The following is a 24013-nucleotide window of genomic DNA, read 5'->3' on the forward strand; positions in this document are numbered from 1 at the left end:
TACTCCACATCTTTGCTCAAAATTGTTGAGAGGTGCCCAATTCCTCAAAGGAGAGTAATACTGGAAGAAGAGGACAATAAAAATGTTAAAAGCAAAATACTGTGGATGCTGGAAATTTGAAACAAAAACAAAAATTGCTGGATAAATTCAGCAGGTCTGACAGCATCTGTGGAGAGAAAGACAGAGTTAACATTTCGAGTCCGTATGACTTTGCTTAACGGGGGGTGGGGGTGGGACAGGTGTGAAGCTGGATAGAGGGCCAGTGATAGGTGGAAGCAAAGGAGAGATTGCGAAAGATGTCATTAACAAAAGGTCGGAGGGGTGTTGACGGTGGTGATACTAGCTAAAGGAGGAGGTAACATTAAGGATAGAAAGCAGAATGACAAGTGACAGATGGTCCTAGTGGGGGTGGGGTGGGGGGAGACTGACGGTGTGAGAGAAAAGATCAAAATAGGCTAAAAGATGGGGATAAAACAATGAATAGAAATACATTTTAATAATAATAATAATAGAAATAGTTGGGAAAAAATATATAAAAATTAAAAAATAATAAATATTTGGAAAAAGGGGATCAAAAAGGGGTGAGGAAGGAGGGGAGAGTTCATGATCTGAAGTTGTTAAACTCAATGTTAAGTCCAGAAGGCTGTAAAGTGCCTAATCGGAAGATGAGGTGCTGTTCCTCCAGTGTGTGTTGAGCTTCACTGGAATGTTGCAGCAAGCCAAGGACAGACATGAGAGCAGGGTGATGTGTTGAAATGGCAAGCGACAGGAAGGTCTGGGTTATGCTTGCGGACAGGTGTTCCGCAAAGCGGTCACCCAGTCCGCATTCAGTTTCTCCAATGTAGAGGAGTCCGCATTGGGAGCGGCAAATGCAGTGGACCAAATTGAGGGAGTGCAACTGAAGCAAAATTGGAAGGAATGTTTGGGCCCTTGGACGGTGAGGAGGGGGGAAGTAAAGGGGCAGGTGTTGCTCCTTCTGCGATTGAATGGCAAGGTGTTGTGGGAGGGGGTTGAGATGTTGGGGGTGATGGAGGAGTGGGCCAGGGTATCCCAGAGGGAATGTTCCCTATGGAATGCCGACAGGGGAGGGGGTGAATGGAAGATGTGTTTGGTGGTGGCATCATGCTGGAGTAGGCGGAAATGGCGGAGGATGATCCTTTGAATGCAGAGGCTGGTGGGGTGAAAAGTGAGGACAAGGGGGACACTATCATGGTTCTGGGAGGGAGAGGAAGGTGTGAGGGCAGAGGTGCAGGAGATGGGTCAGACACAGTTGAGGGCCCTGTCAACCACTGTGAGTGGGAAACCTTGCTTAATAAAAACGTTAATTTTGTTCCTTGATTTGAGATAGCTGATCCAAATCTACAACATAGTATACAGCTGGCAGTTTAAACAGAGGGACCAGGAACACATTAACAAAATCAGCCAGCATTTGTCACAGTTAACAAACTGATAAAAGGTTAGCGGGTCCTGGCAGCACTTGTACTAAGCTTACAATTCATCACCATGGCAACTATTTTTGCAGCTAGTGTAGATCTTGCTTGCAAGCTTACTTGAGTTTGTCTTCACCAAGGTTCTCGGTATTAAGAGGTTTGCGTCTGTCTGCCAGAATCTTCTTTTTCTTTTCTCGCTCAGTTTGCTTCCTGCCACCTTTACGGCTTTCAGTCTACCAAAATGATAATTTGGCGTAAGTTTTTTGCCATCACATCATGCCCATTCCACTGACTCCATATATAAAATGCTTAGTTATCTACTAAATTGTAGAAACCAATGATTCTCTTTAGCATAACTAAATCCAAGTATATGAATCCCTAATCTTGTTAAGTAAATATGAATTTACATGGCTCATACATGTAAAATGTTACAATATGCACTTTAATGACAGATGTTGGGGGTGGGCGGGGGAGGTGCTGCATGGTGGTGGTGGTGGGGGAATGAAATGCAAATAAGAGAAGCGAAGAGGGAATATGGAAGAGACTTGCAGCCAACATAAAATGAAATCTCAAATTCTTCTATAGGCATACAATAGTAAAAGGCTGGTAAAAGTAGGAATGGGGCAAATTAGGGACCAAAAAGGGGGTTTACACATAGAAGCAGTGGTCATAGCTGAGATATTAAATGAATATTTTGCATCTGCTTTAGCAAGGAAGAAGATGCTACCCAGGATATGGGTAAAAGGTGAGCTAATTCAGATACTAGAATTGTCTAAAATTGGTAAGGTGGTATTGGAGAGGCTCTCGGTACTTAAAGTGAAAAAGGAACTAGGACAGAATGAGATGTATCCAAGGATACCAAGAGAAGAAAGAGTGGAAATTGCAGAGGCACTAGCCATAATTTTTCAGTCTTCTTTAGACCCAGGGGTGGTGCCAGAGGACTGGAGAATTGCAAAAAAATGGTGTAAAGCGTAGCAACTATAAGCCAGTCAGTTTAACACCGATGGTGGGGAAACTCAGAAACAATAGTTTGGGGCAACATTAATAGTCACAAATGCAAGTCAATTAATGAATGCCAGCATTAATTTTTTAAGGAAAAATGATCTTTAACTAACTTGGAGTTTTTTGAATAGGTAATAGAGAGGTTTGATGAGGGCAATGCAATTGATGTGATGTACATGTACTCACAAAAGGCATTTGTGCCACACAGCAGACTCGTGAGTAAAGTTATAGCTCACGGAATAAAAAGGACAATAGCAACAAGGATAAGGAATTGGCTGAGTAACAAGAAACGTAGTAGTATTTAGTGGATGTTTTTCGGGCTGGAGGAAGGTTTGTAGTGGAGTTCCCCAGGGGTCAGTATTGAGCCCCTTGCTTTTCCTAGTATATATTAATGACCTAGACCTAGACAGGGCACAATTTCAAAGTATGCAGTTGACAGACAACTTGGAAGTATTGTGAACTGAGAGAAGGATAGTGTAGAACTTAAAAAGGACATAAGACAAGTTGGTGGAATGGGTGGACAGGCGGCAGATAAAATTCAATGTGGAGAAATATGATTACTTTTGGTAGGAACAACATGGAGAAACAATATAATATAAAGGGCACAATTCAAAAGAGGGTGCAGGAGCTGGGGGACCTGGGTGTATATAAGCATAAATCATTGAAGGTGGCAGGACGTGTTGAGAGCGCAGTTAATAAAGCATACAGCATCCTGGACTTTATTAATAGGGGCATAGAGTACAACTGCTCAGAGTTACATTGAACTTGTATAGGACACTAGCTTGGCCTCAATTAAAGTACTGCATCCAGCTCTGAGCACCACACTTGAAGAATGATGTGAAGGCCTGGGGAGAGTGCAGAAATTTGCACAAGAATGGTTCTAGGATTGAGGAACTTCAGTTATGAAGGTAGATTGGAGAAGATAGGGCTGTTTTCCTTGGAGAAAAAAAAGAGGAAAGGGAGATTTGATAGATGTATTTAACATCATGAAGGATCTGGACAGAGTAGATAAGGAGAAACTGTCCCACTCCTGAAAGGATCGAGGACGAGAAGGCACAGATTTAAAGTAATTTGTAAAAGAAGCAAAAGCAACATGAGGTAAAATGTTTACACACAGTGAGGCTTTAAGGTCTGGAATGCACTGCCTGAGAGTGTGATGGAAGCAGGTTCAATCCAAGCATTCAGAAGGGAATTAGATAGTTATCTAAAAATGAGAAATGTGCATGGTTATGGGGAGAGGGCAGGAGAGTGGCACTGAGCGAGTTGCCTGGTGGCTTCCTTCTGCCCTGTAACAATTCTGTGATTCTGAGTATTAAGACACATCTAGTACCTTCTGTAGGTAGCCTCCATAGTGCAGTGATATGTTAGACAGAACCTTCTTCTTCTTGAAATCCTCTTCTACTTTTTTCCGAAGTTCTTCCTCTTCTTTTCTTGCCTTTTCTTCCTATGGAACAGTCATTTTAACATTTAAAAAAAAATATTGGGATTCAGTGTTGGTCTTTTGTGGTCTCATTGCAAAGCTTTGCACAGCTCAAGTGCGTTCAGGCAATTCCTGATCTGTGCCACCAGTGCATAGAGTTCTAGTCTGCAAATATTTCGATTGTGTTATTTGAACTTACGACATCTGGCTTGGCAATCTACTACTATAACCACCAGGCAACTGTAGCTCCCTTAGTTTGGAAACATTAAAGATGAAAATTTACTCTGTAATTAACTTTTGCAATTGCTTTTTCTTTGATCATTATGTTAGTTTTCAGTGCCAATATACTTCCAATTTCATTCACCAGTGCTATCACCTTTCTCAAAGCAGAATTAATGTTGCATGACTTTACCAATCCTCTACTGCCACTCTTCATGGGCCAAACCCATCCTCTGAGTTTCCTCGCTTTAGTTTCTAATTCTTACATTAAGCTCACAAAACTTAATGCATGAATACTTCCGAATTCATTGAATACACATCTTACAAACTCAAGTTTCAATAAATTAATTAGTACACAACCATTCAGGGTTTGTTTATAATATAACATCTGCCATTTTGGTTTAAAATTTTGTGATTTGTAGAAACTTAGGTCTGCAGAGATAGTAAGCCAGGAGGCTACAGGAAGGGCCATATAGGTTACAATGAGTTTAGGACAGAAGTCAGAAAACATTTTTATATACAAAAAAAGTGTAAGCAATCTTCAGAATGGTCTCATTGGTAGGGTAGAGGAGGAAAATTTGTTCATGACAGATCAGGTTCTGGATAAGCATTTTTAAACAGGTAATTTAAGAATTTCCTGCCCCTGCCCATCTATAGTAGTTATCTTATGAAGTCATCAATTGTATACTTGTAGATACCTGAGCTAAATCATGATGTTGCACTTCTTTATTTTCTTTTCTCAAAATACAGAAGTTTTCCATGCATAAATTTTGAAATGATAGAATACAGTTCCTTTTTCACCAGAACATAATGTTCATCTACACCATTAGAATTTGGATGTTCTATGCAATTTTTAAAAATTATTTGGGCTACAATTTACTTTTCATGAATATCTTAGTTGTAAAATTCCACCTTGCAATCTTGGTGAGGTGCTTCTTACGCTTATTTTATTCATCTGCCATTTTCATTAAATTCGGTAAATATTAGCCAATCCATTTGTATCTATTTCCAGTCTGGTTTTGTATTGGTATAATAATTCTGTCCAAACTTCAGGAAGGAAATTGCCTCCCAGTGTATACCATATGTTTGAGGACAATATTCCCACAACAAAGATGAAAACACAAAGGGAAGATTTATTGCAGAAAGTTAAAAAATATAAAGTATTAATTGGAATTTTAAAGAAAAATTTCAGTCCTATGCATTGCTGTCTTAAAATGATTAAGTTACAAATTTTGCCATATAGTTGCTAAACTGTTATTGATTTGCTCCATAAAAGCCTAAAGCCTTGGAGACTGCAGGCAGCTCAGAAATAAAATAAATTTGTATTGTGAGCTTAAATTTAAAAAACTCAACCTATTGCCCTTTAGCTTCAAGCATCCAAAAATTAATCAACTAATGTTTGTTCAGTGTCATATTCAATGGTTTAACTAATCTGTGTTTGATTTTTTTTTAAATTTCATTTTTACAGGATGTGGGCTTCATTGGCCATCCGTAATTGCCCTTGAGAAGGTGGTGGTGAGCTGCTTTCTTGAACTGCTACAGTCCCTGTAGTGTAGGTACACCCACAGTGTTGTTACGGAGGGAGTTCTATGGTTTTGATCCAGCAACAGTAAAGGAATGGCGATATGTTTCCAAGTTAGGATGGAGAGTGGCTTGGAGGGGAATTTCTGGGTGGTGGTGTTCCCATGGGTAAAATTTTTACAGAGCGTGAAATGATGTGCAAAGACGTCGGGCCCCCCGACAATTAAAAGGCCTATTAAGGCTATTTAACAAGTTAATTAAAATAAATTTTTTGCTGCCCATCCAACCTCACGGTTGGCATGCAGGCGAAAAGGCCAAACAGCCTTTGTGCTTTTTTTGAAAACCTCATCCACAGGCGGGATGAGGTTTCTAAAACCAAATAAAAATCAAATAAAAACTTTATTTTTTTTATTAACATGTCCCTGCTCATGTGATAGAGTCACATGAAGGGATGTTTCATTACATTATTATTTTAAAAAATGTTTTTTCATATATCTTCAGCTCCCTGAGGCAGCTCTCTGTAGTGTAGTCCGCACTCATGTGCATGCGCGAAGATTGCGCTCACCCAGCTCGCACTCCTCCCCCTGCCCGGACAGGCAGCGTTCAGCACTGCTGCTCGCTTTTCACACTGGGCGGGCCTTAATTGGCCTGCCAGCGTGAAATTGCCTTCCGGGCCCGATTGCAGGCGGTGGTCAGCTTCCCGACCACCCCTGCCGAGCCTGCGCGCCAAGGGCAAAATTCTGCCTCATGTATCTGCTGTTCTTCTAGATAGTGGCAGGTGTGGGTTTGGAAGGTGCTTCCTAAGGAGCCTTGGTGAGTTTCTGCAATGCATCATGTAGATGGTACACACTGCTGCCATTATTTATTCGTGATGGAGAGTGTGAATGTTTGTGGGAGTTAAGCCAGCTGCTTTGTCCTGGATGGTATCAAGCTTCTTCAGTGTTGTTGGAGCTGTACTCATCCAGGCAAGAGGGGAGTATTCCAACACATTCCTGACTTGTGCTTTGTAGATGGGGGACAGGCTTTGGGGGAGTCGGGAGATGTGTTACTTGCCATAGGATTCCTGACCAGCTCTTGTAGCCACAGTATTTTTATGGCTAGTCCAGTTCAGTTTCTAGTCAATGGTAACCCACAGGATGTTGATAGTGGAGGATTCAGTGATGGTAATGCCACTGAATGTCAAGGGGCGATGGTTAAATTTTGTCTTATTGGAAATGGTCATTGCCTGGCACTTGTGTGGCATAAATGTTACTTACCACTTGTCAACCCAAGCCTGGATATTGTCCAAGTCTTGCTGCATTTGGACATGCACTGCTTTAGTATATGAGGAGTCGCTAATGGTGCTGATCATCAGTGAACATCCCCACTTCTGATCTTATGATGGAAGGAAGGTCATTGATGAAGCAGCTGAAGGTGGTTGGGTCGAGGACACGAGCCTGAGGAACTCCTGCAGTGACGTCTTGGAACTGAGATGTCTGACCTTCAACAGCCACAACCATCTTCCTTTGTGCTAGGTATGGCTCCGACCAGTGGAGAGTTTCCCCCCAATTCCCATTGACTCCAGTTTTGCTAGGGTCCCTTGATGCCACACTTGGTCAACAGCTACCTTGATGTCAAGAGCAGTCTGCTGACTGATCCATTCACTGTGTTTGATTGACTAAGCCTGGGTACAGCCTATGAGAGCTAAAGTGAACAGAAGCTCCCAGTGAAAGAACTGAGAAGCCAGAGCTGTGAACATGCATGTAGAAATCCTGTGATTGCTGAGACATTTCAAAGCAAAGTAAATAACCTATTGTAGACTTAAACTAGTGTCATCTCTGCATTGTTCCGAGTTAAAACAGTTATATAAAATATATATTAAACTCCGATTACACACTACTCACATATAGGTTCATAACTTTTGGACCGGCATCAGTCTTTCAATACTCAACAATATATATCATTGTATAGCCTGGCAATCCCTTCAATTTAGGTTGACTTGTACTATCATAGGTACTTCAAGGTACATACTTGGAAAAGCTCCTCCCGCACTAGTCTTATCCCTCCAAGGTATTATTTATGCTAGGGTCCTTTTCCACCCTTGGGTAAGGTAAAATGCAAAGCTATATGGAAAGAGTGGAACTAAATTGATAGCTTTTCCAAAGAGCAGATATAGGCCTTCTTCTGTGCTCTAAGATACCTCTCCCCAGTGGTCATGTCAGAGACAGATCAGTGATTCATAGTAGGCTCTGAGTGTGGTAGCCAATGTAACTTAGTACAATCGTGCTCTTCCCAAACATTCACCCTAAGGGGTGTTTTCACAGTTTACACTGAATGGTGATGAATGAACATCAAGAATCTGGGCCAATTTTTGCCTTTCCTTGCAATCTATTTGTGTTCTTAAGGCAAGATAATGCATCAACAATTGAACCCAAGGCCTTTCTGGCCTCTGCACTGTGATTCTTATAACTTACAGCCACTCGGTTCAGGCGCTCCTTCTCCAGTTCAGCTCGGATTCTCTGTTGCTCAGACCTTTCCGCCCTACGCTTTTCCTGTGAATATAGCGATAATGATAAAAAAAAGGATTGGGTACAAGAATGTTGTAAGGTAGTGAAGGTATACACCGGCCTACATCACAACAGTTACTGGACTTAATTAATTGGACGCGAAGAGGCATTTCTGAAAATATGTGACTGGACATTACATTAATGCAAGTCTTTCTTTCGATGAAAGGGCTGCCAGTGAGATATGGAAAATATTCCCACAGGAGCTACCATGTCACTTGAGGTCAGCCCCACCATCTTCCCACCTTCACCCTGATTAAGTCCATGGATGGAAGGCCCGTGGGCGACCTTCCCACCTCACCACCAATTGAGGCCCTTAAGTGAACAATTAATGCCTACTTAAGGGCCTCATTCCACCGCCGCTGGTATTAACCTAGTAGTGGACAGGGGATCTCACCACTTGAGTATGACAAGCAAGCCCGTGCAGGGTTGCTTACAGTTCCCAGAATGGGGGGTCCCTTGTTTAAAGGCAGTCAGTGCCTGATTGAGGATCCTGGCGTGGGGGGGGGGTGGTGAGTGCCTGCTGAGAGCCACCCTGCTGCTGATCCTGTCACCCTCCCTTCCCCATGTCATCCTGTCATCACTCACCTCTGGCCTGGGATTCAGCAACGATCCCAGACTTCAGGAGGGTGTTATACTGGCAACAGTCATCACCTCCTCAATAGCGCTGCAGTTCAGTAGAGCTGCCAGCCTCTGATTGGCCAGCATCTCTCAGTGGGCGAGGCTTTCCCTGCAGTCCTTGGACCTGGGAGAAGGCCTACTGCTGTCCTGTCAAGTGCCTGATGGATGAAACAAAATGCAGCGGGAGGCAAGGCGGGGCTCCTGCCGCTCTCCAGCCAGCAGCCGAGAATAATCGCCTCCACAAAATTCCATATTTCACTTTCTATTCAGTTGTAGATAATTGCTTTAAAAACTAGGCAGAAAATTAAAGAACCCAGTCATATTGATGATAGTTGCTACTTTGACACAGTGATATACCCTGTCTGTGCATGTGCTCATCATCGTGCGCAGCAGCTGCTGAACATATGTTGGTGGAATAAATAAAGCACACAGAATTCTTGATTAAATTACTGCCCATAAAATGTATTTGAATCTTTAACACCATCGTGTCAGAGGATTACAATCTATTTGGCAAGAATTGATATATGTGGGGGCGGTTGGCAAACTATGTGAACGTGCTATGTTTTTTACATCTGGCTCCTGCCTTAGAACATAATTCAAGACTGCTTAATAAAAAAAATCCTGTTTTAACTTGGTTCCAAACACCCTTTGGGTGAAAAAAAGGGGGAATTTCAAGCCAGCTCTTAACATGAATGGGTCCACAGCACCAATCTGTGAGGTAGGTTTGCGTCTTCAGATAATGTTTGATGCTGTTTGTATTGAGGCTGCCAAAGACATTGGTGAGAATTATCAAAACCCAAACACTACTGCCATCTGCCTTAATGTGTTGTAGGTTTGGTTACAACTTAATGTTAAATATAAAATACTCTGCGCAAACTTTGGAATAAAGTCTTGCTTGATGGGTGCACTCAGGGAAATGGGCATTGAGTCCAGGGTCCAGTGCTGACCCCTCTACACTCAATTCTATGGTCTGTATTCCATCCAGTGACACTCAGAACCGACAGTGACAACTCTGAAAACTAAGCTTTGGGTCTTTCACACAAAATCAGGGCTTAAAAGATATGCATTTAAATGACAACCTGACATAGTTTGAAATGTCACTCAATAATTCAGCATGCTGGTGGACTGTTGTTCTTTGCAAACATATAGACCAAAAATATATATCAACACTATTATAGATTTTTAAACAAAGAGAACAAATCACAATTCCAAGATTTTACAAGATAGCTAGTCTAAAATTTCTAGGAGACAGACAGCATCAGGCAAACTCAACACTTGATAATTATATACGCTCACTGAGTAACAATTGCAACAAGTAGCACTATTAGACATTAGCTTTATTATAGATATAGCCTTTGAACCAAACCGTACAATTCTCTCTTTTAAAGCAACGAGATCTTCTTCTTCTTTTTTCCTCCTCTCAAAATGAGCTTCGATGAGAGCTTGCAGTTCCACTAGGTCCTTTTCCATACGCTTTCTCTGAATGTCCTAGAGATAAAAAGGAACATAACATTGATAGTGAAGAGTATGGAATAATTATATCAGCAATGTAAGTCATTTGTATCTTTACAGACTGTGCCTTAGTTGTGCATACAAAGCCAATTCTACAAAGTTATACACTCAGCATGGAGTCTTGGCCAGCAGGAGGGCCTGTTGGCAACTGGGGCACAACCGTAATCAGCACCTATGTTGTGCCTTTATTCATGACTAGGTAATGCAATTTAAAGATGACCTAAAAGATTTATGTTTTCTTGAAACAAAAGAACAATAGCGCCAGCAACAAGACATCATATTAAATGATATCGCAGAAAATAGTGGAAAATCATGGCCAAAATTCCTGATGTGTGTTCCTAATGAGTCGAGTGTTATTTCTGTAAAATTCTCCTTCAGATTTATTTGTCTCTAATAAAGATATGGTACACCATGGGGTAATGTGTTTTTATACCTAAGCTCTAATCATCTTGATTAGAATTTATTCCTGTCCAATTATTTGGATAGAAGGGAAAATACGATATCATTTAATGTGATGTCTTGTTGCTGGCGCTTTTGTTCTTTTGTTTCAAGAAAACATAAATCTTTTGGGTCATCTTTAAATAGCATTACCTAGTCATGAATAAAGGTACAACATAGGTGCTGGTATGAAATGAATGAGATTTTATTAGAGGTTTGGTCAAATTGGTATATTTGATCCATATATATCTATCTATCTATCGCTAATTTTTTTTTATGCCCCAGGAAGAAAATAATAGTGTTCGTGCAAAAGAAAATACTCCAGATGCTGAAAATCTGGATTAAAACCAGAAAATGCTGGAAATACTCAGCTGGTCTGGTAGCATCTGTGGAGAGAAATGTGTTAATGGGCGGAATCTTACCATCTTAGTTTTCCCATCAGCACTTGGGACCATTTTCTGTTCTCAACCCTTATGGTTTTTGAGATCTGCCACTTGTGTGATCTTACTGGAGGTGGCCACATAACAGGCTGTCTCTGGGAGCCCTGTTCAATTAAAGCCCTGTTAAATCAAAAAAAATGTATAAAAAGAAGTGTGGCCACAGCAACACATAAGATGGCCTGTAGCTGTGGCCCTCTTACAGATGCGGCTCTGGGGAGATGAGGGAAAGATAAATGAGACCTATCTCTTGCTGAAAGGCCGTCTCCAGCCATCTGCCAATTTCGGCTGCGGATGGGAAGATTTTGGTAGCATTGCCAATATGCCCACAAGTGGCCACTTAAATGCCACTGATTGGCAGTGACAGGTAGTCATTGGATTGCCAGTGCCAGAATGAACCTGCCTCTGGCAGGATTGCTTGAGGAAGGTGGGAAGGTGGGGTGGGGGAAGAGTCATGTTGGATAGCTGACCTGATGCACTACTTTGTTAAATTCCTTCCATCTCCAAAGCTGCTTCCATGCAGCTGATAAGACTCTGCCCAACTATTTAGGTCAATGGCCTTCCATCAGAACTGCAACATGTTAGAGATGGAAGCAGTTTTAAATAAATACAGAGGCAGGGATAGAAGGGGACTGGGAAAGAGCAAAAGGGAAGCTCTGTGATAGGGTGCAAGAGAGCAGAAATTAAATGACAAAAGGGATGACAGTGTGGTAAAAGGAGATTTTAATGGAACAAGTGAAGAAAAAAAATGGTTCCGGAGGAGGTGTAAATAGTACAATCAGAATAGTATCAGTGCTGGCAGTTTGGTTCAGTTGGTAGCACTCCTGATTTTGGAGTAAGTTGTCAACATATTTTAAAGAAATTATTTTTAGACACCAAAACAATTAATGATGCGACATTAATTGATATCTGATTCAATACTTTTCTTACCCAAAAAGAAAGCCGGTGAACTACAAGTTACTTTTGAATGTTTAATTATAGTTTAAAAAAAACTTTGAAGTTGCTGTTACAGAATTCAAAAACCTTAGTGAATAAATAAATATCAGTTTTCAAGATTAAAGCAAAGTATGGCATCATAAGTATAAATTATTTTGAAGCTCTTCTCTCTAAATCAGAGCCCCACTTGACCGCAGTGCAAACTGAAGAATTGAATGCAGAGGTCAGCACTCCCAATTTTCAGGTCACCTAAACTAACCACTGGAAAATCGGGAGCCCTGGAATTCATCCAGACAGATATCAATGCCAATTTTTCCTGATCCGTGCTCTTGTCAAGGGAAGAACCACACAGGCAGCATCATTCAGAGTATGTACCCAAATGAATCAAGGAAGAAATATACTTGCATCAAAGTCAACTTTTTCCCCATCAGGAATTTTGGGAGCAAGATTTGGCATAAATAACCTAAAAGAGAAAGACAGATTGAATTAAATATTAATTCTGAATTTCTGCATTGACAATATACTTAAAATGTAGGGAGTCATAAATGATGCAATATGAAGGTTATTCTGTCACTAATCTTTCATCCAAAAATACAATGCACAATGACAACAACAGACACTTCTATAGCATTTTTAACATTGCAAAACAATAAGTGTCATAACAAAAACTAACAATGAACCAAAGAAAGAGACAACTAGGACAAGTGATCAAAAACTTGGTTGAAAAGTTAGGCTTTAAAGCAGGATCTTAAAAAGGAGGAAAGAGAAATGGAAAGATATTCCAGAGCTTAGAGCTTTTATGACAAGGCACAGCCACCAATGGTGAGTCATGGAAACATACTAGAAACAGAGAGTTCTTGGACAGTTGTACATCCAAAGGAAGCTACAGAGATAGGGAGGGACGAGGTCATGGAGGATTTGAACGTGGAGGTAAGAATTTTAAAATTACAGCCTTTGGGGACTGGGAGACACTTGCAACCAGTGAGCACAAGGCTGGTGGGTGAGCAGGACTTGGTGTGAGTTTCAGCGATAGATGGACTGAGGCAAAAGGTAGACATGGGTGATACTACAGACTTAGAAGTAGGCAGACTTTTTTAAAAAATTCTTTCATGGGACGTCTGTGTTGTTGGCTAGACCAGCTTTTATTGGCCATCCCTAATTGCCCTTGAGGTGGTGGTGGTGAGCTGCCTTCTTGAACTGCTGCAGTCCATTTGGTGTAGGTACACCCACAGTGCTGTTAGGGAGGGAGGTCCAAGATTTTAGGAAGCTGCTTAAATCAAGAGCAATTAGGGATGGGCAAGAAATGATGACCCCACCAGCGACACCCAAATCCTATGAAAGAATAAATTTAAAAAATACTCACCTGCAAAGGTGTTAAGGAGAGTTGTAGCCTGCAGCATTAAATGGCACAGTAAAGGGGCGTACACATCCTGGGGCCAGAGGCCGGTGCTGGAGGCCTCTCATCAGAGGATGAGGCAGGGCAGGGTGAGGACCCCGTCGCCTCAGGTGGAGAAGCCACTGAGGAGGAGGTTGATAATGGAAGACACCTTAAGGAGCAGGCCTGGTACCCATGGCCGGATCCATACAGGGCACCATTGTTCCCATGGACCACTTAATTAGGGCTGGTCATATGCGACAGTGCTTCCTCGCACATCTCTTCCTCCTCTTGAAGCCAGACAGATGATCTGGCTTGGGGGGGCGGGGGCGGCGCAATGATGGGCGAACGGTGGTGGGATCTGTGCCAGACACAACATGAGATAGTTGAATGAGTTTTGGACATTTTGAGCAAATACAACTCGAGGTCATTGCATACAACCATATCAGCAGAGCCCTTGGCTTGCAACCCATCCTTCTTGTAGCACCATGCGCCAACTGCCCAATATCCTCTGTCCACCTCTCTCGTGCACTAAGGCCATCACCCCTCCAATGAAACCATGTTCTATAATGTGTCTCTAATATCACCTTTGGCACCTATGGGTGATTTGCCATCTCTGATACTGGCCTTAGAAAGCACCCTGGTAATCACCATGGCTCTTTCCTTGACTGCACGAGTTACCCTCAGGCATGCTGGTCTCCCTCAGGTCTGGGCCATCTCCTTGGCATTGTGAGCCCTCTTCTCCTGCAAGTACAACATAATGAGGAATAGAAGACCATTCTATCCTGCATCTAGGGACGAGCCTCCTCAATGTGGCAGTGGGTGACAGTGGGCATTCGCATGCCACCCCATGAACGCTTAGGCATAAAAGGCTGACATGGCCATTCATTTGTCCATGTTAGAGGGCAGAAGTACATGCCAAATGTGTCCCAGCTGATACACATCATAGTGACAACTGTGTGCTCCTGCCAAACATCTCACCTTGCCTGAGTGCAGTTGTAGAACCACTTGTGACACTGTGGCTATTTCCTGCCACGCTCTCGTCATGACAGTGGGAGGGTTCCTTCTTCCTGCTGGATACAGGATGTGCCTCTGGCCTTCAACTTTATTTTTTGATGGGATGTGGGCAAGGTCAGCCTTTGCTGCCCATCCCTAATTGTCCTTGAACTGAGTGGCTTACCAAGCCATTCAGGGTGCAGTTAAGAGTCAACCACACTGCTGTGGATCTGGCATCACCTGCAGACCAGACCAGGTAAGGTGATAGATTTTCTTCCCCTAAAAGGGACATTATTGAATCACATGGGTTTTTATGACAATCGATGATAGTTTTGTGGTCACCATTACTGGGACTAACTTTTGATTCCAGATTTTATTAACTGAATTTAAATTCCACTAGATGCCGTGGTGCGATCTGAACCATTGTTACCGCAACATTAGCCTGGGCCTCTGGATTACTAGTTTAGTGACATCCCAAAGAATAAAGAAAAAAAGAGAGGGCACCCAGGCTCTGTAACCAAGACCTGGAGCTCCTGGCCCAGGAGGTTGAAGGCCAGAGGCACATCCTGTATCCAGTAGGAAAAAGGAACCCTCCCACTGTATGAAGAGAGCATGGCAGGAAAAAGCCACAGTGTCGCAAGTGATTCTATGACCTACGCCACCATCCCCCCCATTGCTCCTCTGCGGAATTCTGGCATGGCAATGAAGAAAGCACCATGGGTAAGTAAGGCTTCTCGGTTGCTGCGGCACTACACATTCACATGCTGGAACAATAGTGAGTTGAACACAGATTAATGTTGTTGGGAGGACAGTGTGAGAGTTGGGTGGACTCGCCTTAGGGACGAGCGCGCCAAAAGTGCTGGGAGTGCTCCTGAGCTGACTTGACATTGCTGGTCTGCTCCTTCAGAGTCACAATCACCTGAAAAGACAGTGTGCAACTGTAAGGGCTATGGCAGGGTACTTTTGGGTGCTCACGCTTGGATGTGTGCAAGGTGAAAGGGTATGTGACAGGGCTAAGCATCTGCATGCAGAGTCCAGAGAACAGTCCCCGAGGTATAATGCTGATATGACTTAACTGCAGTGAGGCTGAGTGTCTTCGGCTACAGGAAGATACAGACGGGATGGTCAAATGGGTAGATAAGTGGCAGATGGCACACTGAAAAGTGTGAGGTGATACATTTTGGAAGGAGTAAATTGACAAGGAAGTACTCAATGAACGGCATGACACTATAAATCGCTGAAGGTGGAGGGGCATGTTAGTGGGGTGGTGAAAAAGGCATATGGGACACTTGCCTTTATCAATCGAGGCATAGATTACAAAAGTAGGGAGATCACGTTGGAGTTGTATAGAACCTTGGTGAGGCCACAGTTCTTGTCGCCACATTATAGGATGGATGTGATTGCATTGGAGGGGGTGCAGAGGAGATTCACCAGGACGTTGCCTGGGATGAAACATTTAAGTTACAAAGAGAGGTTAGATAGACTTGGGTTGTTTTCATTGGAGCAGAGAAGACTGCGGGATGACCTGATCGAGGTGTACAAGATTATGAGGGGCATGGACAAGGTGGATAGGGAGCAGCTGTTCCCCTTAGTTGAGGGGTCAGTGGCGAGGGGACATAAGTTCAAGGTGAGGGGCAGGAGGTTTAGGGGGGATGTGAGGAAAAACTTTTTTACCCAGATGGTGATGACGGTCTGGAATGTGCTTGCAGGGAGGGTGGTGGAGGCGGGTTGCCTCACATCCTTTAAAAAGTACCTGGATGAGCACTTGGCACGTCATAACATTCAAGGCTATGGGCCAAGTGCTGGTAAATGGGATTAGGTAGGTAGGTCAGGTGTTTCTCATGTGTTGGTGCAGACTCGATGGGCTGAAGGGCCTCTTCTACAATGTATGATTCTGTACTGCTGGACTGCTAAGATGCAACCTTCTGCATGGCTGGATGTTGTGAAACTTTGCCAGTGAGTGATTACTGTGTCATTCCTTACACAATGCAATAGGCAGCATTAAAATCTATTCGTTTCTATGGAATGCCCATGATGGACCACCTCTTGCAGCATTTACAACTAGTTGGTCCAATTTAGTTTCTACTAATATGACTGCTTTTGGCGTTGCTTCCTACAAACCTTGTTGAGTCCTGCAGCTTCCTCCCTCTCAGAATGAATGGCATCCAGGGCAACCCTTTATATCCGGCCAGAGACACAAAGTGCCCTTCTCCTCACCGGGACCCACTTCTGCCTCTGATCTCTTCTACCCCTGACTTCTCAGAGTGAAAATAAGGTCTGATGGTGCACTTTCTACTGAGGCAGGTCTGCTGAGTTGGAAAAATTTCCAACATAGTGAACATAAGTGAACATAGTTTTTAAGTTGTGGCCTTACCAAAGCACTATCCAGCTTCAGTGTGGCTGTGACTTAGACTTGATCACTGTCAATCATTGGCTAATTATACTATAGGTACTGTGAAATGCCTCAGGACTTTTTCCCGCAAACGGGCAAGATCTGAAAACTGGAATGGTCTCAGTCCTGAAGCTGCCAGTTTTGAGACACTATAACTGTTTCTTGAATCAAGACATCAATACAACAGAGGTGGCTGGGCATTTGCAAAATGCTGCCCGGATCACGTCCCTTTTAGACAGATTTCACAGGACATTTTAATACTGTTTAGCTTGTGTTCTAAAAGCGTTTGCATTTATGACTTACTTTGGTTTAGGCTTTGCCTCTTCTGTAACAAAGAAATAAAAAAAAAATCAACCAGCACATTAATAAATGCATGATACTAGGCTATTATAAACAAAATCTAGTTTTGGTCAATTCAGAATTACAAATATATAAAGAACTTGTCAGCTACTTTATGGCCTTAATTTTCTGTTAGGCGGGTGGGTGGAGCTGAAGCTGTCCTGGGTGGCCGTGATCGGCCACGCTGCCATTTTGCGCGGGCGGGCCAATTAAGGCCCGTGGAGAGCGGAAGTCTTAAATTTGTGGTGGGCATGCACAGACCGCCAGGTCCAATGGCGACCCGGCAGTCTGTATAAAAAAAAAGGTCAGGCAGCCTCCTTTAGGCTGTTCGCCATGGCCAGCTTCAGGTGGCACCTCAGGGGATCTGCACAGCAGGACAATGTAGGGGGGGTGGGGGGGGGGGGCGTGGCAATATGCCCCTCACTTTTCCGATGACTGCCTTGCTGCCCTTGTGGAGGAGGTGGCAGCATGGCATTGGGTGCTGTTTCTCCTCAGGATGGGAGGAGGAGGAGGAGGAGGCCCCCCCCCCCCGCCACATGACGAAGCATGCCTGGGAGGAGGTGGCGGAGGTGGTGAGTTCCCGGGATGTGGTGCACTGAACCTGATCCAGTGCCATAAGCGGTTCAGCGATTTGTTGTGCTCTGGAAGGCTGAGTACCATGTTGGCCTTGGGCATTTAAAACAGCAGGTAGCCTTAGTCTTTGAGGGCCCCCCACCCACCCCCATGTCTTGGTGTCGTGACTGTATTAACTCATGTTGGATATTTATTGCACACTGGGTGGTCAGGCAGACAGTGACCATACTTACATCAGCTTCAGTGGTTAATGAGAAGATGGGCTCACCCCGCATCATATGTTGGTGTTAGCTGCACATGACTAGTCTGGGTGCAACCTGCAGGAGATGCAGCTAGGCACATACTCAGAACTCCAACACGCCCTATTCACGGTGATGAGATTGTGGAAGAGGAGCCTAAAAGGTGTCATGACCAAGCGCCATCTGGTGCCCTCGGCGCCGCAACTAGTTGTGCCTCCTTGCCATGGAAGCCAAGACCGTGTGTTTCTGAAATGATGGACACAATGTGTCCCAGGTGGCTGTTGGGGGTGGGGCGGGGAGCGGCGGTTGGGAGCAGCCGTACTATATTTGGGTGACTGATCAGCAGTAGCGGGCAGAGGAGGTGCTGGAGGCCTCAGATGGGCCACTGTGGTTGGGGTGCGGCGTATGTGTGCAGAGTACATGAGCGATCAGCCCCAATAAATGGCCCTCTCTGTTCTGCTGGAGAAAAATGTGCATAACGCACATGAATGTTCGCGCACTGGAGGCGGCCACGCCCAGCTTGAGCTGTTGCAAACAGCAGGCCCTGGAACTAGAAAACCGCCATGCGCCCAGGTCCACAAGTGTCGGCGAGGCTGGGGTCCTGTGGCCAGGTATTTGAGGGCCACAGGCCCATCTGCTCTGTCTTCCCACCATCCAAAGCACTCATTAATGCAGCAATGATTAATACAGCAACACTGCTCACTCACAGACTGATACAGTCAGATGTGTTGGTCATACATAAAGGTCCCTCGGCCCTTCGAAGATGCGCGTGTCTAGCACCTTCCAAAGTCGCCTTATCCCATTTCCAACCACTATCCCCATGGCCTTATATGTCATGGCATCGCTACTGCACATCCAAATACTTATTGCAAGTTAGGAAGGTTTGTACCTCCACCACCCTTTCAGCCAGTGTGTCCCACATTACTCTGTCCAAAAGTTCCTCATCACCTCACCTGTCAACCTCATGCCCCTTACCTTAAAAAAAATGCCACCAGGTTAGTCATCCATCCGCCAAGGGGAATGTTGCTTTCTGTCCAGCCAATCTATGCCCCTTATAATGTTATGAAGCTCAATAATGTCACCCATCAATCTCCTGTGCTCCACAGCAAATTTCACCAGTGCATGCTATGTTTCCTCATAACTCCAATTCTCCAGGCCAGCATGCATGCTGGTCACGAACCTCTGCACTCTCTCCACTCCAATCACATCCCTCCCATGAAGCACTGATCACAACTGAATGCAGAAGTGTATCTGTGGCCTCGACAGTGTTTTCTGCACTTGCAACATGTCCTTCCTGTTCCTACATTCTATTCCTCGGCTAGTAAAGGCAATTATGGCTTTTACCTTGTTAAACACCTTATGTTCCTGTCCCGCTACCTTAACGGGCCTGTTGACATGCTCAGCAAGGTCCCTCTGATCGTCCTTACTTTCCACGGTTCTACCACTCCTTGTGTATTCCTGTACCTTGTTTGTCCTGCCCAAGTGTATCACCTCACACTTATCAACATAACATTCCATGTGGCATTCCTTAGGCCATCTGACCAGCCCGTCTGTATCCACCTGTAATGTTAGGGTCTCCTCCTGACTATTTGCCACCCCACCAATATTCGTCTCCATAGGTTCTGGAAGGTTGAGTGCATTATGAGCCTGGGAAGAAAGGGTTGAAATGTGTCACTGTGTGCACACTAACTGATCCACTGTCCTCGTTGTTAATTTCAGCATCAAAGCATGGCCGCCATGAGGAAGTGCAGATGCCCCCTCTCACACCTGAGGGGCCTGCGTCACACCATTTCAGCGAGGCAGGCACCAGCGCAGAGAACACCACATTGCTGGGAACTGATACATCGGCTAGGGTCCCGGGGCACAGTGGAGAGGGCACTTCAAAATCGCTGGAGAAGCTGGCAGAGGCAGAGAATGCCGATGGCGCCAGCAGCCGGAGGACTGCAGGGGACCAGGCATCTGCTGAGTCGGGCCGTGGTGATGTGCCTCTGGAGTCGTCCACCACGCAGCAGCTGCAGAAAAAGCGGCCAGGTGTGCAGGAGCATCTGGGAGTGTTGCATGAGAGTATGCTTCGCCTGGGCTCCATGGTGGGGGAATCCACACAGAGCATAAGTGATGCCATGAACTTCAAGTCAGGGTGTCAGGCTTCCTCCATGGAGAGATTGGTGACCCTCAGAGAGGGGCTTCCAGCAAAATAACTAGCTTTTCCTGGGGATACGTTCGGAACTGCAAGCCCTCAAAGTGCCAGTGGCCACAGCTGGTCAATGGCAATGTGGGAGATGGTCTGGGCAAGTGTCCCAAGTGTCCCAGCTCAGTGCCCATCCATCTACTGTGAGCAGGGAGGTCCGAAGTGACCTCTCATCAGCGCAGCAGCTGCTTGTCGTCTCTGCGGGCACGTCTCAGGGCGCTCCGGGTGAGGGCAGCAGCTCCTCTGTCCCGCTGTCTGTGTCTGTTGCATCCATTGAGGCTGCAACGTCTGGGGAGATGGCAGCTGTGGAACTGGCCACTCCCTCCCAGGCAGGTCCAGCACAGGCTCCACGGGCCTGAGGACGTCCACCAAGTTCATCGGAGCCAGCAGGACAGCAGAGTTAGCAGGCTGTCTCAGAAGCCACTCCGAGCACCCAGACATAGCACCCGTAAACATAAACATAAGGCACATTCGGCACATTACGGGTTTCTCACTGATGCTTTTGTGTTGGCCCTAGATTAAGGAATTTATATTTTTTAAAGTTGTAACAACGTTTGGAATTAATTTTGTTGCACCATATAATAGATGAAAATAAAACCCACAGATGTTACCATGGCTGAGGGTGGCTCTTTTTTGCTGCATTTGTATGTTTCACAGACATATCATGAGTGTTTGAGTGGACATTGATGTTTCTGTACTGAGCCCTTAATTGTAGTTGAAGTGGAAGATGTAGCACTTAAGTGCCGTGTATGGATGTGCCAGACAATGCTGGTCCTGCAGATCCATTTGTGTGGAGCTAGCTGAAGGTTTGTTGGATTAAAGTCTCCTGGGTGTCCCTGCCTCCTTGGTGTAGTTCTGGGTCGGCGTGCTGCCCCTCATCATTGCCCTGTGCTTCCTCATCCTCCAAGCCACTGCTGGAGTCATCGTGTGTAGCCGCATCCACTGCATCAAGGTCTTCATCATCAACTGCGTCCCCCCTTTCCAGCGTCAGATTATGGAGAGCGCAGCATGCTACCACTATCACTGACACACGATCTGGGGGGTACTGGAGTGCGCCCCCTGAGCGGTCCAGCATTGGAAGCAGACCTTCAGAAGACCGATGGCTCTCTCCACCATAGCCTTTGTGGGCTCCTATTGTACCACTGTTCAGCTTCTGATCTTGGATGATGGAGAGGCGTCATGAGCCACCTTCTGAGGGGATAGCCCTTGTCACTCACCAGCCATCCATCCAGCCGGGCTGCAGCACTGAAGAGCCGCGGCACCTGGGAGTGTCTGAGGATGTAGGCATTGTGGGAGCTGCCTGGGTACCTTGCAGAATCAGCATCCTGTGGTCACACACTATTTGCACGTTCATGGAGTGGAAGCCCTTCCTATTGACAAAGGCTCATCTGCTGGCGCCTTGATGGCCACATGTATACATTGTACCCTGGACTCAGGGGAAGCCTGCAATGGCCGCGAAGCCTCTGACCCGCTGTGCCTGGCTTGCCTGGTCCCAGTGGAAGTGGATGAAGGTCAATGCCCGTCTGAACAGAGCGTCTGTAACCTGCTTGACACAAGTGTGGACAGCTGATTGGGAGATGCCGCAAAGATCACCCACCAAGCCCTGAAAGGAGCCAGAGGCCTAGACGTTGAGGGCAACTGCGACCTTCAGAGCAGCTAGCATGGAGATCTCAGGGCCAATCACCTGACAGATATAGTTGACTGTCTCCCTTGACAGTCGGAGCCTCCTTCGGGACGGCACCTCAGTCATATTGAGGTAGCTGCTTCTCTGCCTGTATAGCCTGGCAGCAGGACAGTGGCATCTTGTGCAGCCCCTTCCACCTTGGACTACCTCTTGGCCCTGCGCCCATACTCCCAAAGGTGGCTCCCCTGGAGGCTGATTGTCCATTCTTGGCCTCCTCTTTATTCTAGCCCTCCCTTCCTCCTCAGAGGAGCTGCTTCCAGTGGAGGTGTCAGAACCCATACCCAGGCTAAAGGGAGGCCTCTGAAAAGCTGCAGGGCCAATAAAGATTACTGACCACAGAGTGCTGAACTGAAGGTTCAAAAGACACAGAAAGCTACTGGAATTCATTCTAAGCTGCTACAGATCACATAGGCAAGTTTAAAACACTTTCTGCAATAAATACTTCACAGAACAGATTGACAACCCCACTGAGCCCTCTCATCCCACCCGTGGATGAGTTTTGTTAAAAAGCTGCTTACCAGCCTGCCCATTGCGTCCATGGACCGACCTGAAGATTGCACGGGCACCTGAAAATCGGCGTCGATTGCCAAGTTAAAGGCCTTAACTAGCCCTTTAATTAATGGCGGGCGCACGTCACACTTCATCGTGCACCCTCCCAGTGAAATATCGCGATGGTGCGTGGTGAGGTCGGGACACTTGCCCAGCGTCACCATGCGTCATTTTACACGCTGATGTGTGGGGTTCGCCCCCCCGCACTTCACCCTGAAATTCTGCCCCCTCCCACAGATTTTAAATTTAGTGAGATTAAATGCTAATTTTTCAAAAATGAGGTTATGGTCATTTAGTGCTTATATTACTGGACTAGTAATTCAGAAGTCCTGATCAATAATCCGGAGAACTAGTTCAAATGCCACCAGAGTATTTTGAGAAGTTGAATTAATTTTCTTTTTTAAATTCTGGAATTAAGAAGAAAACTGGAATCAGTATCGGATTATTGGAAAAACCCAATAGGTTCATCAATACCCTTTTAGGCTCTATTCATACACCAGATGTTGAATTTCTTTGTCAGAAGGCAACCAAGTTATCAATTCTTCCCAAAGATTATTTCCAAAAAAAGGTGTTGATGATCCTTTGTCCTCAATTACAACCTTAAAAGGCGGGTTTAGGTTATGCGGGAGGTTAAAGATTGAAAGCCTGACCCAAACCTACTTCTAATTCTCCCATCTCCAGCTTCAACTGAGATCAGAAAGTGGACGGGTGACCAACCAATACAAGGGGGTGGTTTGCAGCTTTAAATATGGTAACGAGGCTGCAAGCATTATCCAGATTTTCAACGTTAACTATGGTTGACAGGGTTTCCCAAGCATCAGGAAACCTGGCAACTTCATCAAGATGAGGCTGGTGGCTATAGGTGGCGAGTGCCTTTACAACTACCTCCTAAATCCGGGCACCATTCTGAGGAGCATCCCAGGGACCTTCCCCACGAAGCTTCCAATCCCATTTCAAGGCCTCTGACCACCCTCCACCATGTCCCAATTTCAAGCCCCCTCACCCCACCAGGCGACTAATCTCCCCCAACGCCCCCACCCCACACGAAACCTCTAAATTGCAATCACCCGATCACCACGAGCCTCCAACCTCCTCCCCACCCCCGCAGTCGGCAGGCCACCAGATCGACCGAAGCCAAGTATAATTCAGATACATATTAAGGATCCTTCTTCTCCTGCGCAACAACACACCACAACCACCCAACCTCAAAAGTATTCTCATTGCGTGATATCTTTTCACTTCCAAAACCGAGCATTCCTGGACCAATGAATGACAAATTATGGATAGTTTTGTTTGTAGACCCATTTCACTGGGAACTGATAAAATCCTTTTTAAAAAAAATATAGGACCTCTGCACCCAGCAGACAGAGGAGAAATTTTCCTATCAGTCTTGGCTGGACTTCCACTCAATTCAGCTTGGTGCCCAACCTAATGTGCCACTTTGGACCAGTGGTTCTGAAACAAACAGTCTACCTGACCTGATGAGGTTTAATACAGTCATTCCTAGGTTTTCTAGCTTGCTCATTTATACTTTGCATCAAAATGAAAATTATAAATCAATTTTGATTTGATTTTCATTTACAAAAGTCTTTCACTTGT

At 45.0% G+C, this 24013-nt stretch overlaps 1 protein-coding gene across 3 annotated transcripts in view; it reads right to left on the minus strand.

Moving 5' to 3' along the window:
- The window catches only part of LOC121285929 (troponin T, fast skeletal muscle-like), a 79468-nt gene that overhangs the window by 26792 nt on the left and 28663 nt on the right, over nt 1-24013 (minus strand). For all 3 annotated transcript variants that reach the window (XM_041202884.1, XM_041202883.1, XM_041202885.1), the window contains 6 exons: nt 17146-17167; nt 12485-12542; nt 10128-10244; nt 8046-8123; nt 3763-3876; nt 1551-1663 (listed from right to left, as the gene is read on the minus strand). In XM_041202884.1, coding sequence (XP_041058818.1) covers nt 1551-1663; nt 3763-3876; nt 8046-8123; nt 10128-10244; nt 12485-12542; nt 17146-17167 — 502 coding nt within the window. The remainder of the gene's footprint in view (nt 1-1550; nt 1664-3762; nt 3877-8045; nt 8124-10127; nt 10245-12484; nt 12543-17145; nt 17168-24013) is intronic.

The sequence above is a fragment of the Carcharodon carcharias genome, chromosome 13, assembly GCF_017639515.1.
Source record: "Carcharodon carcharias isolate sCarCar2 chromosome 13, sCarCar2.pri, whole genome shotgun sequence".
NCBI classification, from domain to species: Eukaryota; Metazoa; Chordata; class Chondrichthyes; order Lamniformes; family Lamnidae; genus Carcharodon; species Carcharodon carcharias.